General features: G+C 42.8%; 1 protein-coding gene across 1 annotated transcript in view; it reads right to left on the bottom strand.

The window, feature by feature from the left end:
- Positions 1–17,294, bottom strand: part of LOC111953353 (neuroligin-4, X-linked) — a 100,351-nt gene extending 83,057 nt beyond the window's left edge. The window contains exons 1-2 of the mRNA XM_023972578.2: positions 16,930–17,294; positions 10,973–11,753 (exon numbers count right to left, since the gene is read on the bottom strand). Coding sequence (XP_023828346.2) covers positions 10,973–11,480 — 508 coding nt within the window. The 5' untranslated portion in view covers positions 11,481–11,753; positions 16,930–17,294. The remainder of the gene's footprint in view (positions 1–10,972; positions 11,754–16,929) is intronic.
- Positions 17,295–17,520: the final 226 nt, after the last annotated feature.

The raw sequence follows: 17,520 nt of genomic DNA, 5'->3' as shown, positions 1-17,520 counted from the left end.
AGATAGATAAAAGCWGTTTTTCAGTCTCTTGGTCTCAGCTTTTATGCACCTGTACTGACCTCGCCTTCTGAATGGTAGCTGTGTGAACAGGCAGTGGCTCGGGCGGTTGTTGTCCTTGATGATCTTTTTGGCCTTGCTATGACTTAGGATGCTGTAGGTGTCATGGAGGGCAGGTAGCTTGCCCCCGGTGATGTGTTGTGCAGACCGCACCACACTCTGGAGAGCCTTGCAGTTGAGGGCAGTGCAGTTGCCGTACCAGCCCGACAAGATGCTCTCGATTGTGCATCTGTAAAGATTTGACAGGGTTTTGGGTGACAAGCCAACTTTCTTCAGCCTCCTGGGGTTGAAGAGGTACTGTTGCGCCTTCTTCACCACACTGTCTGTGTAAGTGGACCATTTCAGTTTGTCTGTGATGTGTACGCCAAGGAACTTAAAACGTTCCACCTTCTCCCCTGCTGTCCCTTCGATGTGGATAGGGGGGTGCTCCCTCTGCTGTTTCCTGAAGTCCACAACCATCTCCTTTGTTTTGTTGACGTTGAGTGAGAGTTTGTTTTCCTGACACCACACTTCGAGTGCCCTCACCTCCTCCCTGTAGGCTGTCTCGTCATTGTTGGTAATCAAGCCCACTACTGTTGTGTCGTCTGCAAACTTGATGATTGAGTTGGAGGCGTTCATGGCCACGCAGTCGTGGGTGAACAGGGAGTACAGGAGGGGGCAAAGCACGCAACCTTGTGAAGCCCCAGTGTTGAGGGTCAGCGAAGTGGAGATGTTGTTTCCTACCTTCAACACCTGGGGGCGGCCCGTCAGAAAGTCCGGGACCCAATTGCACAGGGCGGGGTTGAGACCCAGAGCCTCCAACTTGATGATGAGCTTGGAGGGTACTATGGCATCGAATGCTGAGCTGTAATCAACGAACAGCATTCTTACATAGGTATCCCTCTTGTCCAGATGGGARAGGGCAGTATGCAGTGTGATGGCGATTGCATCGTCTGTGTACCTGTTGGGGCAGTATGTAAACTGAAGTAGGTCTAGGGTGGCCGGTAAGGTGGAGGTGAAATGATCCTTGACTTGTCTCTCAAAGCTCTTCATGATGACAGAAGTGAGTGCTACGGGGCGGTAGTCATTTAGTTCAGTTATCTTTGCCTTCTTGGGTACAAGGAACAATGGTGGCCATCTTGAAGCATGTGGGGACAGCAGACTGGGATAGGTAGCAATTGAATATGTCCGTAAATACACCAGGCAGCTTGTCTGCGCATGCTCTGAGGACGCAGCTAGGGATGCTGTCTGGGCCAGCAGCTTTGCGAGGGTAAACATGTTTAAATGTTTTACTCACATCGTCCACGGAGAAGGAGAGGGGGGGCCCACTCCTTGTTAGCTTCTAGGCGCCTTTAATCTCAATTTCCGCCTGAATGACGTGCCCAAAGTAAACTGCCTTTAGCTCTGGCCCTGAAACCAGGATATGCATATATTTGGTACCATTGGAAAGAAAACACTTTGAAGTTTGTAGAAATGTTTAAATAATGTAGGAGAATATAACACAATAGATATGGTAGGAGAAAATCCAAAGAAAAAKCATCCTCTTAGAAATGAGAAACATCCTCTTAGAAATGCAAGAGAAAGCTCATATTGTAAAATAGCTCCCTGGTTTCAATTTCCATGGCTTCCACAGGGTATCAGCAGTCTATGTTCAAGGTTTCAGGCTTGTAACTTCAAAATCMAAAAAGAAATAACAGTTTTTGTATGATGACACACTTGGAAATCCGTGTCTTTGTGCGCCATGATGAAGTTGCGCACCTGCTAAAATCGGTTTCCTATTGAACATACTTCTTTCTGAAAAAAATATTATAGTTTGATTACATTTTAGGGTGTCTGAGGAGTAAATAGAAACGTATTTTGACTTGTTGAAACACAGTTTAGGGGAAGATTTTTGGATTCCTTTCTCTGCAAGTTGAACGAGTGGATTACTCCAATTGATGGCGCCAACTAAACAGACTTTTTGGGATATAAAGAAGGATTTTATCTAACAAAACGACATGTTATAGCTGGGACGCTTTGGATGACAAATCAGAGGAAGATTTTGAAAAAGTAAGTGAATATTGAATCTTTATATGTMAATGTATGAACCCTGTGCCGGTGGAAAAATATTTTTATGTGGGGCGCCGTCCTCAAACAATCGAATGGCATGTTTTCGCTGTAATAGCTACTATAAATCAGACAGTGCAGTTAGATTAACAACATTTGTAGCTTTCAGCCTATATAAGACACTTATATGTACCTAAATGTTTCAAATCCATACTAACTATTTGAATTTATTTGAAATACGCGCTCTCCAGTTTCACTGGAAGTTGTCCTGCTAGCGGGACACCGATTCTTAAGAGGCTTAGCGGGCCGTGACGGTGGCACTGTATTATCCTTAAAGCGGGCAAAGAATGCGTTTAGTTTGTCTGGAAGCGTGAAGTCGGTGTCCGTGACGTGGCTGGTCTTCTTTTTGTAGTCCGTGATTTCCTGTAGACCTTGGTGTCTGAGCCGTTGAATTACGTCTCCACTTTGTCCCTGTACCGGCATTTCGCTTGTTTGAATGCCTTGCGGAGGGAATAACTACACTGTTTATTTTCAGCCATATTCCCAGACCTCTTTCCATGGTTAAATGAGGTGGTTCGCGCTTTCAGTTTTGCGCGAATGATGCCAGTTTCTGGTTAGGGTAGGTTTTAATAGTCACAGTGGGTACAACATCTCCAATGCGCTTCCTTATAAATTCACTCACCGAGTCAGCGTATATATCGATGTTGTTCTCTGAGGCTGACCYGAACATATCCCAGTCAATGTGATCAAAACAATCTTGAAGCATGGATTCTGATTYGTCAGACCAGCGTTGAATGGTTCTAGTATTCGGAGCATGTGACAAATGACATTCGATTTGATTTAGTAGTGTTATGACCTCATGACCTTAGAGACACTGAGGTGATTTCCCTCGCCAACCCGGTAACAGTGTGCGAAATATGAATACGAGTGTTGTATGGTTTGTATATATTCTGTACTGTCGTGTGCAGGTAGTGTTAGACCCCTTCTCTACAGGGGTCTGATTGGGGTCTTGCTGTTTGAGGTGGGCGTGTTGTTAAATTTAGATGACGTGATTAGCCATTGCTAGATCTTCAACTGGACCTTTAGCCTGCTGTGGTGTGAGAATACCTGGTTGATAATAGACTTCATTCTCAGATAAGCACTGCAGATCGACTCACTGACAGACCCATCAGAGTAATAATGATGATCATTAAGATTAAGACAGCTGAGACAGGAGTAGCATCGTGTAACATTGAGTAGCCACTTTGCTGGTCTTAGACTGTGGTTGCATCCCACCCGCCTTCAAGAAAAACCACATGATTTGACATGTGAAAACTTATTTTTGGAACACTTTGTATCACACTGGGCACACACGTGGAACCAACGTGGAATAGACGTTGAATTGACACCTGTGCCCAGTGGGATGTGATCACATGTTTTCACGTGTAGTTTCACATGTAGTTTCACAGTGTCGCTTTACATGTTGTCACGTTATCACAATAACTTCACATAAGATNAAATCCATACTAACTATTTGAATTTATTTGAAATACGCGCTCTCCAGTTTCACTGGAAGTTGTCCTGCTAGCGGGACACCGATTCTTAAGAGGCTTAGCGGGCCGTGACGGTGGCACTGTATTATCCTTAAAGCGGGCAAAGAATGCGTTTAGTTTGTCTGGAAGCGTGAAGTCGGTGTCCGTGACGTGGCTGGTCTTCTTTTTGTAGTCCGTGATTTCCTGTAGACCTTGGTGTCTGAGCCGTTGAATTACGTCTCCACTTTGTCCCTGTACCGGCATTTCGCTTGTTTGAATGCCTTGCGGAGGGAATAACTACACTGTTTATTTTCAGCCATATTCCCAGACCTCTTTCCATGGTTAAATGAGGTGGTTCGCGCTTTCAGTTTTGCGCGAATGATGCCAGTTTCTGGTTAGGGTAGGTTTTAATAGTCACAGTGGGTACAACATCTCCAATGCGCTTCCTTATAAATTCACTCACCGAGTCAGCGTATATATCGATGTTGTTCTCTGAGGCTGACCGGAACATATCCCAGTCAATGTGATCAAAACAATCTTGAAGCATGGATTCTGATTGGTCAGACCAGCGTTGAATGGTTCTAGTATTCGGAGCATGTGACAAATGACATTCGATTTGATTTAGTAGTGTTATGACCTCATGACCTTAGAGACACTGAGGTGATTTCCCTCGCCAACCCGGTAACAGTGTGCGAAATATGAATACGAGTGTTGTATGGTTTGTATATATTCTGTACTGTCGTGTGCAGGTAGTGTTAGACCCCTTCTCTACAGGGGTCTGATTGGGGTCTTGCTGTTTGAGGTGGGCGTGTTGTTAAATTTAGATGACGTGATTAGCCATTGCTAGATCTTCAACTGGACCTTTAGCCTGCTGTGGTGTGAGAATACCTGGTTGATAATAGACTTCATTCTCAGATAAGCACTGCAGATCGACTCACTGACAGACCCATCAGAGTAATAATGATGATCATTAAGATTAAGACAGCTGAGACAGGAGTAGCATCGTGTAACATTGAGTAGCCACTTTGCTGGTCTTAGACTGTGGTTGCATCCCACCCGCCTTCAAGAAAAACCACATGATTTGACATGTGAAAACTTATTTTTGGAACACTTTGTATCACACTGGGCACACACGTGGAACCAACGTGGAATAGACGTTGAATTGACACCTGTGCCCAGTGGGATGTGATCACATGTTTTCACGTGTAGTTTCACATGTAGTTTCACAGTGTCGCTTTACATGTTGTCACGTTATCACAATAACTTCACATAAGATCACGTGATCACATGAAAACATGTGTTTTTGGAACACTTCAAATGAAATTCATGTGATCTTTCCATAAGTGTCTATCCTCTATTGGGTGCACTACATTTGACCAAAGCCCTATAGGCCCTGGTGACAAGTAGTTAACTATATAGGGTATCGGATGCCAATTGGATTGCATTCTAGTACCAATTAAAATATTATCTCATTTCAAGAAAGCAACAAATATTGCTATGATAACTGTTTGTTTTGACACTATGTTGGTCTGCTATCTCTGAGGCTCTAGATCGCTAGCTGGTTGGTACATAATGAGGCCTAAGGCTTAACACACACGCACACACAACTGAACAGGCCTGTAATCTCACGGTTAACGGTATCTCAAGCTGTACAAACAAAGGCAAGTGGCATGTCAGTTTAACGCAGCAAAGCATAAACTCCCACATCTGTCCTGTACAGAATGTCCATACACACACCCACACACGTGCACATACACATGCATGCACTCGCGCACACACTCACTGTACGGCCATCAGACAGACACCCAGCACATCTGTCAGAACAGATGAAAGAAGAATCCAGTCTCTGTGTTTGACTGAGTTTTGGTTTGTTGGTTGCCCTTGAAAAAGTCAAAGGGAAAACTGAGAGCATGCAGAGTTGTCCAAGGCTGAATCCCGAATGGCACCCCATTCCATATAGTGCACTACTTTTGACCAGAGCCCTCTTCCTCTTCCCTAAATAGGCACCTTATTCCCTATTAGAGGTTGACCGATTATGATTTTTCAACACCGATACCGATACAGATTATTGGAGGACCAAAAAAAGCCGATACCGATTAATCGGCCGATTTTTTAAAATGTATTTATTTATTTGTAATAATGACAATTACAACAATACTGAATGAACACTTTTATTTTAACTTAATATAATACATCAATYAAATCAAATTAGCCTCAAATAAATAATGAAACATGTTCAATTTGGTTTAAATAATGCAAAAACAAAGTGTTGGAGAAGAAAGTAAAAGTGCAATATGCAATATTAAAAGCTAACTTTTAAGTTCCTTTCTCAGAACATGAGAGCATATGAAAGCTGGTGGTTCCTTTTAACATGAGTCTTCAATATTCCCAGGTAAGAAGTTTTAGGTTGTAGTTATTATAGGAATTATAGGACTATTTCTCTCTATACCATTTGTATATGCAGAGCAAGAGGAACAACTACTTCAAGGTCTTAGAGCGAGTGACGTCACCGATTGAAACGCTATTAGCGCACACTCCGCTAACTAGCTAGCATCGGTTACATCGGTTACACCAGCCTAATCTCGGGAGTTGATAGGCTTGAAGTCATAAACAGCTCAATGCTTGAATGAATGCTGCTGCCTACCACCGCTCAGTCAGACTGCTCAATCAAATATCAAATCATAGACCTAATTATAACATAATAACACACAGAAATACGAGCCTTAGGTCATTAATAAGGTAAAATCCGGAAACCATCATTTCGAAAACAAAACGTTTATTCTTTCAGTGAAATACGGAACCATTCCGTATTTTATCTAACGGGTGGCATCCATAAGTCTAAATATTCCTGTTACATTGCACAACCTTCAATGTTATGTAATAATTACATAAAATTCTGGCAAACTAGTTCGCAACGAGTCAGGCGGCCCAAACTGTTGCATATACCCTGACTCTGCGTGCAATGAACGCAAGAGAAGTGACACAATTTCCCTAGTTTAATATTGCCTGCTAACCTGGATTTCTTTTAACTAAATATGCAGGTTWAAAAAAWATATACTTCTGTGTATTGATTTTAAGAAAGGCACTGATGTTTATGGTTAGGTACATTCGTGCAACGATTGTGCTTTTTCCGCAAATGCGCTTTTGTTAAATCATCCCCCGTTTGGCGAAGTTGGCTGTCTTTGTTAGGAAGAAATATAGTCTTCACACAGTTCGCAACGAGCCAGGCGGCCCAAACTGCTGCATATACCCTGTGACTGTTGCACAGAACGCAAGAGAAGTGACACAATTTCCCTAGTTAAAAGAAATTCATGTTAGCAGGCTATATTAACTAAATATGCAGGTTTAAAAATATATACTTGTGTATTGATTTTAAGAAAGGTGTTGATGTTTATGGTTAGGTACACATTGGTGCAACGACAGTGCTTTTTTCGCTTATGCACTTGTTAAATCACCCGTTTGGCGAAGTAGGCTATGATTCAATGATAAATTAACAGGCACTGCATCGATTATATACAACGCAGGACAAGCTAGATAAACTAGTAATATCATCAACCATGTGTAGTTAACTAGGGATTATGTTAAGATTGATTGTTTGTTATAAAGATATGTTTAATGCTAGCTAGCACCTTACCTTGGCTCCTTGCTGCACTCGCATAACAGGTAGTCAGCCTACCACGCAGTCTCCTCGTGGAGTGCAATGTAATCGGCCATGATCGGTGTCCAAAAATGACGATTACCGATTGTTATGAAAACTTGAAATCGGCCCTAATTAATCGGCCATTCCGATTAATCGGTCGACCTCTAGTCCTTATAGTTTACAAACRTTCGACCAGAGCCCTCTGTGGCACAATTGTGCTGCCTCATGACCTAGCCTGGAGATATTGTCCCCTCTCTGCCTGRCTGGCCTTGCCTGCCCCTCCATGCATATGACTGGCTGTCTGAATCACACACTCACAACAGACAGACTGGCAGCTAATAGCTCAGGCTCCAGTGCTGTGAACCCAACTGGCATTGGCAGGCTACTTATGCTCAGAGAAGGGCCTGTGTCTCAAATGGCTCCCCATTCCTTTTTAGTGGACATTCCCTATGGGTCCTGGTAAAAGTAGTGCACTATATAGGGAATAGGGTGCCATTTGGGAAGGGCCCAAAGAGCACGGCTCTCTCTTACACAAGCCACTCACACACGAAAAAGCATTAGAACAAGGTAAACCTACTATAACACTGTATTGAGCTGTCGTTCAAGCCCTGTCAATGTATTTGTTCTCTTTCTTCAATGCACTGTAGCTTTTCTCCCTCCTGTGTTTCTATGCAAAGGAGAATTAGATTCATAATGAAATACAATAATACAGGTTATCTGCTGCACTATCCCATTGATGGATGTGAGTCTGAAACGGCACCCTATTCCCTAATAGAACGCACTACTTTTGACCAGGGGCCATTTTGGATGTACTGTAGCCAAGGTGTGGGCCACAGCCATACACCCCTATAACCAACAAAGATCTGATAAATCACAGCTCGCCATTGAATTGTAGAGAGGCCATTATCTCTGGGAGCGCACATGAAGGTAACAAGCAGTAGATTTATTGTAATTTCTGCTTTCTATTTCTGTTCCAGTGTTGAATACTAAAASAGAACTAATGTAGGACAGTGTTCATAATTAAAGATGGAGGGAGAAAGAGATGAGGCCTGGCATGCATTCCAAATTGCACCCAATTCTCTGCATAGTACACTACTTTTGACCAGAGCCCTGTGTGCCCTGGCCAAAAGTAGTGCACTACATAGGGAAAAGGGTGCCATTTGGGACGCGGCCCTGCTGTGGTATTGTCTTCTCACTCAGAAGAGCCCTCAAGAGGCTCCCTATTCACTCTGATTAATTCACAATAAAACAGGATCACCTCCCGGGTCTCCGCAGTAGTACCCAGTCTGCAGCCACTGCAGAGGCAGATAGAGCCAGCTCCAGCAACAGCTCCAGGAGCTAGCACGCACACACACACACAAACACACACAGAGACCCTGCAGCTTTTTGTCTGCACAGACAAACATAGGACCCAAAATTAAAGTAGCTCTGGCATTAAAATACAATCCCAAATGTGCCACTTTTCACAAGCTAACCCCTGCTAGCCAAAATGGCATTCACCACCCACACTGCACAATCAAAAAGGATACAAAAGAACAGAACTTGTGCAGGTTATCAATATGTCACACCCTGATCTGTTTCACCTGTCCTTGTCTCCACCCCCCTCCAGGTGTCACCCATCTTCCACACTTATCCCCTGGGTATTTATACCTGTGTTTTCTGTCTGTCTGTGCCAGTTCGTCTTGTTTGCCAAGTCAACCAGCATTTTTCTCTCAGCTCCTGGTTTTCCCAGTCTCTCTTTTTCTCGTCCTCCTGGTTTTGACCCTTGCCTGTCCTGACTCTGAGCCTGCCTGCCTGACCACTCTGCCTGCCCCTGACATTGAGCCTGCCTGCTGCCCTGTACCATTTTGGACTCTGCCCTGGCTATGAGCGCTTGCCTGTCTCCGACCTGTCCCCTTGGCTGTCCCCGACCTGCCTTTTGTCTATCCCTTGGATTATAATAAATACCAGAGCTCAAACCATCTGCCTCCTGTGTCTGCATCTGGGTCTCGCCTTGTGTCGTGATACAATATTTAACTATATATGGCGTAGTCTTTTGTACTTAAATCAGACGACACAATGGAAGGCCTTTTCTTAATCCGTCAGTCCATTTCAAGAGGACAACTACAAAACTATAAATCCTCTTTTCTGATCCCGAGCTGTCTGGATGTCTCCACATTACACAGGATTTGAAAAGGCCAACACTGAGGGCGTCTGTAAGGATGACGGGCAGCCGGCAGTATGGAGAAGAAGAAGATGAACAGAACAGGGAGAGAGAGTTGTCTTCCATGTAGCACTGACTGACTCCACAAGAGGAGACAGAGGCTGTGTCCCAAATGGCAAACGTGGTGCACTATGTAGTAGGGAATAGGGCCCTGGTCAAAAGTAGTGCACTATGTAAGGGAATAGGGTGCCATTTGGGATGCAGACAAAAATAAAAAAATAAAAAAATAATATGGAGAGAGTTCTTGACTCCTGAAGAGGAGCTGTTGAGTTTTTCCTTCAGGCCAATTGCCTTAAGCTAAGAACTGTAGCGTTAGTTCAGGAGATTTTTAATACATCAACATTCATGTTCTGCATTCATACATTTTAATGCCAGCAAACGTATCGCAATATACTGATACTGCCTTCATTCTGTAATTGACATCTATGAATTCAGGTTAGAAGGCATAATGTATCAAAATGAAAGATACCTGAGGCTAGTTACATTACCTGAGGGTATAATATTACCAATACACAGACCAAGGAGTTCCGATGCCTCTGTTAAACCAATGGATAGGCAGCAGCACTGTCTGTCCACGAGAATTCTAACCCTTGATCCATCCACTCCACTTCTACGTTGCTTTCCTATCACATTATTGCTAAAGCCACAATACAACAGAAATMACAGGATATAATGGATAAACTTGGACATCCTACATATTTGAGTCCAGTTACCTACATGTACATGAAAAGAGCACACYGGGATTTCAGTTCACGTCAGTGATTTATAAGAACTTTCCTTCAAATTCTCTGGAGATTGTGGAATAGTATGTCAGAGTAACGACCCAGGCTGTGCATCCGCACTGGGATTGTCAGATTATCTATCCGCTCCTGTYGTATTTAATAATCTAGCAAGAGCTCAGACTAAATGTAGCATAGAGAGGTGTAGAGTTCGGTWCGAACACATTGGAGAATTCTCTTCCCATTGACCTTCATAGACCAGAAAGAGTCTGTCTCTTCAGAAGAGACAGCGACAGCGACAGCAACAGTTCATGTTTGACCTTAAACATCTGTGTTCCAGTTGCACTAAGTTAACCAACTCTTTATTTTATTTTATCTTGCGGTAGGAGTCTGATAGTGGGGCCTGAAGGGGGTACGTGCATTACATCAGTGGTGTAAGTGTCAGGACTACTCTGAGTCAGGAGTGCTCACTCTAACGGGACCTCTGCACTGCACCTAATCAACGGGAGAGAAGGCAGGAGTGGGACATCCTACGCCCTCAGACAGTAGGGAGGTCTAAATATCTKTTTTCTCTCTCTATTAGACCACATACAGTAGTCCACATTCATTTCAAGCCTTCAGTCAAAAAAAGCATTTTGCCCTTTGGTAAAAGTATTGCACTTTGATCAAAAGTGCACCAACGTTTCTGGTTCAAGAAGTTATCCCAGCCACTTTGAACTGCCTCAGAACAAATGGACCTGCAAAGTGAAATGCCAATGCAAACACAAAGGCAAACAGAGGATAACAAGATATTTGTGTTAATCAAGGTGTGACATACCATCCTCAGTTGGCACGTAAATGTTTAAATACAGGCAGTCCTCGTTCTGATCCTGCATATAGGTTACCACTGTATCCAAGTTCGCTGTGAACCACACCGGCAGCATATCGTTGAGTAACTTTTCCTCCAGGTACTGTGGACACACAGGGGCGAACTGGGTAGCATTCCTGATCCCAGGCCAGGACATGGGAGGCTCGGGGGGCTGGAAGCGTCTCTCCCCTGTAGGAGCCAAAGCGTACGGGATCCCCAAGTACTGCTCCACGGGCCCTAGGATCTCATTGGGCAGCGTCGTCTTTAACCCCCGCAGCTTCCCGTAATTCGTGGTGACAACAGGGTGGACTGGGGTCTGAGCCACGACCGGCAGACACACAGACGCTAACAGGAAGCCAATCCATAAGAGAAGGTAGACCTTGGATAGGTAGACCATCCCCATTCCATGGGCTATAGTGGCTCCTCCAGAGCTCCATGGAGAGGTACTGCTTCCCCCTGGCCTGGTTCCTCTCAACATGCTCCTGCTGCGGTCAGCCAAGCAGATTGTGGTCCTGGAAATTCTGGAACTCCTCTCCCACCCCCCCACAGCTCCCAGACCAATAACCTGCTCCTCAGGCTGTGATTGACAACTGACAGACAGAGCTCCAGCCAATCAGAGCAGCTTTGTGCAACTCGGTGCCCCCCATCCTAAGAGAGTGGGTCTACTTATAGATTGTTGGTTGGGAGCAGTGCCTGTATTTGTCTCCAGATGTCTCTGCTCGTCGACCCAATTCCAGCTTGGTTGGTTACCCTGCAGGGAAGACAGAATGGAACATGTAAATTAATCCTCGACACATCAAAGGCTACATACAGTATGATTTCCAAATCCCTTCCAATAGATGTCCACTTGTTGAGCATATAGCAAATATATGACTGCAAGTCCCCTCTGTGTATAATCAAAATGTGCAAGAGACGCAAGGCATGAAAATGTATCTTTCTAACAAATCAATAGCCTGGAAAAGACAACAAAATAAAAGTGTGGTTCCGAGTGGAATCAACAACAGAGATACTATATTGGCAAACTGCTTTCCTTGTGTGACATCATCGTTATGCTCAGGATAACGTTGCACATAGCAGCCGTTTCAATAAAAGAAAACTCCAAGGCTGCGTCCCGATGATTCTCTACCCATTTCCCAAAGTGTGCACTTGCACACTTGCCATTATTGAGTTAACAATGGTGGAAACTCTCTAGCCAATGATTACACCAATCCAATGCTTGCAAATTCATGACCGGAAGTGTGCAAGTACACACTTCTGGAAAAGGGGGGAGAAAAAGGATGCCGCCCAAAATTTGACAACACACACAAAAAAATACTACAGTTTACTATAGAATACTACAGTACTTACTATAGAATTCTGTAGTTAACTGTAGGATACTGTAGAAAACATTACTTCACACTGTAGTATCCCTTGATCATGTGTACTATAGTACTTAGTACTGTTGAATACTACAGTATTATCCACACACACAAAAAACTGTAGTAAATACTACAGAAGTGTCTGCAAAAACACTACAGTCCGCAAAAACACTATAAAAAACTACAATAAATACGACAGTATTTAATTTGCATATACCCTACCCATTTCTCTCTCCCATATCACAAATTGTGCCATCTGTAAGTGACAAACCTACATGCCAAGTATAAACCATATATTGTATAACCTATGATTATAGAAAAGAGAATAAGCTCTGAAATCTCTGTTCAGAACCCAATTCTACCTACTTCCAGGTTATGGAAAATGTGCTTACAGTGTATAGCATTTCTCCAGTAGGTTTCCTCGAGGAAAAAGCCCCCCACTACTATGTAAAATATAATAAAACAAAAACACTATACTAAATACTACAGTAATGTCCCCAAACACACTAGAGTAAATATTACAGTATACCGCACTACAGTCCGAAAGAACACTATAGTAATTACTATAGTACATACTAGTCTTTTTTTACTACAGTATTTATACTATAGTAAACTGTAAATACTACAGTATTCACTGTAATGTTTTGGAGGACTTCAGTCGCAAAAATACTACAGTGAATACTACAGTAAAGTCCTCAAACACTACAGTGAATACTATTGTATTCCTACCATAGTATATACACTATAGTATTTTTTTTTTTCATATGGGAAGGTGCCTAATCACTACACAGTGTAGGAAACATTCCCTCATGGTTATCCATATAAAACCAGAGCACCCCATTCACAAAACTAGCCTACTTAGGTCCTCCTACACTTCAATACAACCTATAAGTATTCTGTTAGTAGTATCATAGCCAAGCAAGGGGGGATATACTCCAGTCTACTGAGTAGATTATTTCTCTTAGGGTACTTTACTCCACCAAGGAGCTTACGTGTGAACCCTCATGAATAGGAGATAGGAGCTATAGGAGGTGGCCGGTTAAGAAGCCTCTCACAGACATTTGTGTCAGAAGCGGATGGCTTATGCATGCAGCAGGTAATTTCATTTCGGGGGAGGAAGAAGAGACTCTCCTCTCTCGCCTCATTCCGCTACATGCCCTCGGATGGTGTTGAGACTGAGACGATGGTGGTCTGCTAGTCAAATCAGGGACGTCGATGAATTACTTTCCCACTCTTGTAACACAGCATGGCAATGATACTCACACTGCCAGGGGGGATTACATCTGATGCCTAACTGCCATTGTTGACTTCCTATGTTCTGTTTGACATCAAAAATTGAATAATTCAATAAATAAGTGAAAGTTTAATGTGAGAAACAGAAACAGAATCTAAACAAAGACAGGATAAAGAATGTGATCCAAGAATATGGTCCAGTTTAATGTTAATTGAGGAAATAATAAGATGGAATGGACTATGTTCATATATTTCAGCAGTTCCTGTATAAATGAAATACATTCAGTCTGCCTCTTTACCAGTAACACACAAGAAAGAGTGTGTTCTCTTCTCACTCTCTGTATGATTACAAGAGATTAGTCTTTTAAATTTCAATAAAGGCTGAATCCATCATTTGCATTTTAATTATTACAGAACATGTGGTTCAGGGAGCTGTATCTCCTCACTGAAGTAGGTAGTCGGTAGAAAATGTTGTAACACTCTTCAGGTCCCAATGTCCTTGAACGGACAAAAAATAAAACATCACTATGTGACGTCCAAAATGGCACCCTATTCTGTATATAGTGCACTACTTTTGACCAGGGCACATTGGGAATAGGGTGCCATTTGCGACGCGCAAAACAAAATTCAACATGAACTTTACTTGACCTTCTCATGATGCACATACAGGACATCTTTTACTGGCCTCTTAAAGATGGTGATAAACACTGCACAATAGAAAGGAAGCCAGACTTCCTCCCTCCCTAAAACGAGATAGAGGGCCAACAGAGACCCCTGACAACCAATAAAGGAATGATATTTATCAACGTTGACAGTACTGAACACAAAGATATTGTCAACCGCTGAGCCCACACTGGAAAAAAGTGTGTGTGTGTGTGTGTGTATGTGCGTGTGCGTGCATGTGGCTACATTTGTAATGATAGTTTTGTTGACAATTCATGTTGAACTTGGACAGAGCAGACACTTGTTTTTTTTTTTTTTAAACAGGATTGATTTGATAAGGATAGATCATGACGTTGTGAGACTGTAATAACCTTGCTCTACGTAGCCATGCCAGCAGACATGGGTAAAATGTGTCTTCCAGTAACATCCAAATATACATGGATACGTGGAACAAAGTTGTTGAACTACTGAACTTTACTTCAGTAGGCTAACACAGTGTAGGTCCTGTGTGGCTCAGTTGGTAGAGCATGGCACTTGCCAGAGTTGTCGGTTTGATTCCCACTGTGGCTACCCATACAGAAATGTATGCAGGCACAATAGTCACTTTGGAGAAAAATGTTAGCTAAAGGATGTATAATTGTATATTACAATAATACAGTTGTTTTATGCAGTCTTACAGTGAATGACTATGCCTAACATTGGATTGCAAATTGAAATGCTGCACAGAATATTTGGAGAGGCAGGTCTACGTTCTATTTTGACACTTATGCCATATTATAACCAGGATGTCACCCATAGGCCTGTCACCCATAGGCCTATTCTTGAGGGAAATTGCACTAGTGAGGTAAAATGTCTCCCAATTGTGAATCAAATGTCTTATTATCTGATGGGGAGGCCTGACTCAAATAGGCCTATAATGATGTCACCAACTGGTAGAGCTATGATGACAGTATGTCACTCCAAATATGTAAAGTGTATTTGAAATAGGCCTAATGTTCAAATAATGTGAAAAGTAGGCCTATTTTGTAACACTTTCCATAAAGAACATACCTACGATGCTTTATAACGTCTTTTTGTGCATTAATACACTTGTAATGCATTAATACACTTATATTGTGTTATGACAACTTAGACCAATTATTTACAATAAGTATTTAGGTTGAGACCTGATGCCTCTCCAAAGCGTTCAGCCTACCATCACATCTAATCAAAATGCATGCAGGCCTACAGTATTAGGGAACAGGTGTAACCTATTGAATGTATTGGTTGTGATTGCCTTTATATTGATGTAATATTACAATTTTGACATTTCATTCATTAAAAAATAATATTGTTAAAGACTGTTACATTTCTTACAATGTCTATAATATTATTCTCAGTGTCAATTCGAATAGCGCACACCTATTTATAATCTGGCAGAAGGCAAGGGGCTGGTGGAATAGACGTGATGACAGCTTGACGAATCATTCGTAGGAGAGTGACAGCCTTCTCTCATGCTTTCCCGCCTACGTACTGTAGGTCACTGCCTACATAGACATGAGAATAGGATATCTTGCTATCCCAAAGATTAGAAATCTTAAATGGCTCACTAGAATGCAACCAATATTTTTAAAGGGTTTCCCGTGTGCAATGTAGCGGAACATAGCAGGATTCTTTAAGGTGAGTGTTCAAAACAGTAGCAAACCATTTTACCCTATTCGTCTCATCCCCAAATATCCACCAGATATCCACAGTACCATCTTGTGGTTCTCCGCTGAACTCACTCTGGTAATGTAGTGCCAGATTTCAGCCTGGATGGGAATCTGCAGTCTACAATGCACCTCGCACCTTTTAATAGGTATACGGAGGTGTTCCAATTATGCTGAATGGTGGGTCAAACACACATTCACTGCAAGACGCTCCTCTTCCATTCTAAAAGCCTGCTATTGTATGGAATCTAGATGGCAGACAGACAGTGGACCTGGCCCCTCAACACTGATGGTGAGTGTATGGTTCCAGTTGCACTCATGGCAGTCTATTTTCTTAAATGGCATTAATTATGGCATCTCCATAGCAGTGCTGCCAAGAGCCGCTTTGTCGTCTGCAGGGATTAAATAGCACTGGACATCATGGGTGCTGCTCTCTGTTCAAACACAGATAGCCCTTTCCTAGGMCTTGTGTGAAATAATGTGGCCACAGGCGATTGGGGTTATGYATGGCATGTCCCTTAGGCTATGCGTTTTTGCGCGTTTTTCTCTACAGCCAATTTGTCATTATCGAATCCAACGCATGTTGCTGTGGCTCTACATAAGAAGCGAATAAACCCCAATTTGATCATTCTGGCTTTGAGCAAAGAAACCACTCAACACGTCTTTAAAGTGCYTAGAACGTGGATCAATCGTCTTTGCAATGCCAGGCGATTTCGTTCAACACATGGCTWATTTTCATAATTACATTGAATGATGGTCATACACATTTCTGAAAAACTGGTTGCGCGCCACGCACTTTAAGCAAATGACAGAATGAATTCCCTGTGGTAGCAAGCTCTTCTCAAAATGTCTGCAGCGCGAGTCCGGACAAGCCATATAACGGGAAAGCCGCCAGAAAACAGCCAGAAAACAAACACATTCAACTAAACTGTATAAAAGAGAAAATGGGTTTATTGACTATTTGTAGGCTAATAACAATACTTACCTTTGCGGTATTCCCACTGTATGAATTTAGCTCGTAGTCCTGACTTCAAAGGATGTGATACTAAAATCTACACCACCACACAGGGAAAAATAAATCTCAACAGTGTGCGCTCCTCTGAAAATCCCAACGTGATAGTGCGGTCCAGATAACAAGAGTCAAACTCCGCTTCAGGTTCTATGCAGAAAAGAAAAATTGAGTTTTCCGTTTGTTAATGACACACATAGCATATACGGTCATTTCAGTGAGTCATTGTAGTAGCACGGTCAATTGTGCTGAATCTAATTGCCGGAATAGAGAGAAAGCGCGGAGAGATCGGACAGCAAAGACGAGAGATTGGAAAGGATGGAAAGACCAGAGTTGTTCAGTCGCGCCCCTCTCTCTCTCTCTCTCTCTCTCTCTCTCTCTCGCTCTCTCTCACTTTCTCCCTCTCTCTAGCTCCAGTTGCTATTGGACTACACTAAATGAAATGTACAAAGCCTGCAGCCAATGGATTGCCGCATTCTCTCCATCACTGTTAACCAGCTGCCAGTATGGACCAGTTTTGGCATCCGTGAGGAAAGGACAGGAGGGTAGCAGGTGTAGTAGGGCATA

Source organism: Salvelinus sp. IW2-2015, linkage group LG27 (genome assembly GCF_002910315.2).
Source record: "Salvelinus sp. IW2-2015 linkage group LG27, ASM291031v2, whole genome shotgun sequence".
Classification (NCBI taxonomy): domain Eukaryota; kingdom Metazoa; phylum Chordata; class Actinopteri; order Salmoniformes; family Salmonidae; genus Salvelinus; species Salvelinus sp. IW2-2015.
The sequence above is the reverse complement of the archived record's forward strand: the minus strand, read 5'-3'. Positions and strand labels throughout refer to the sequence as shown.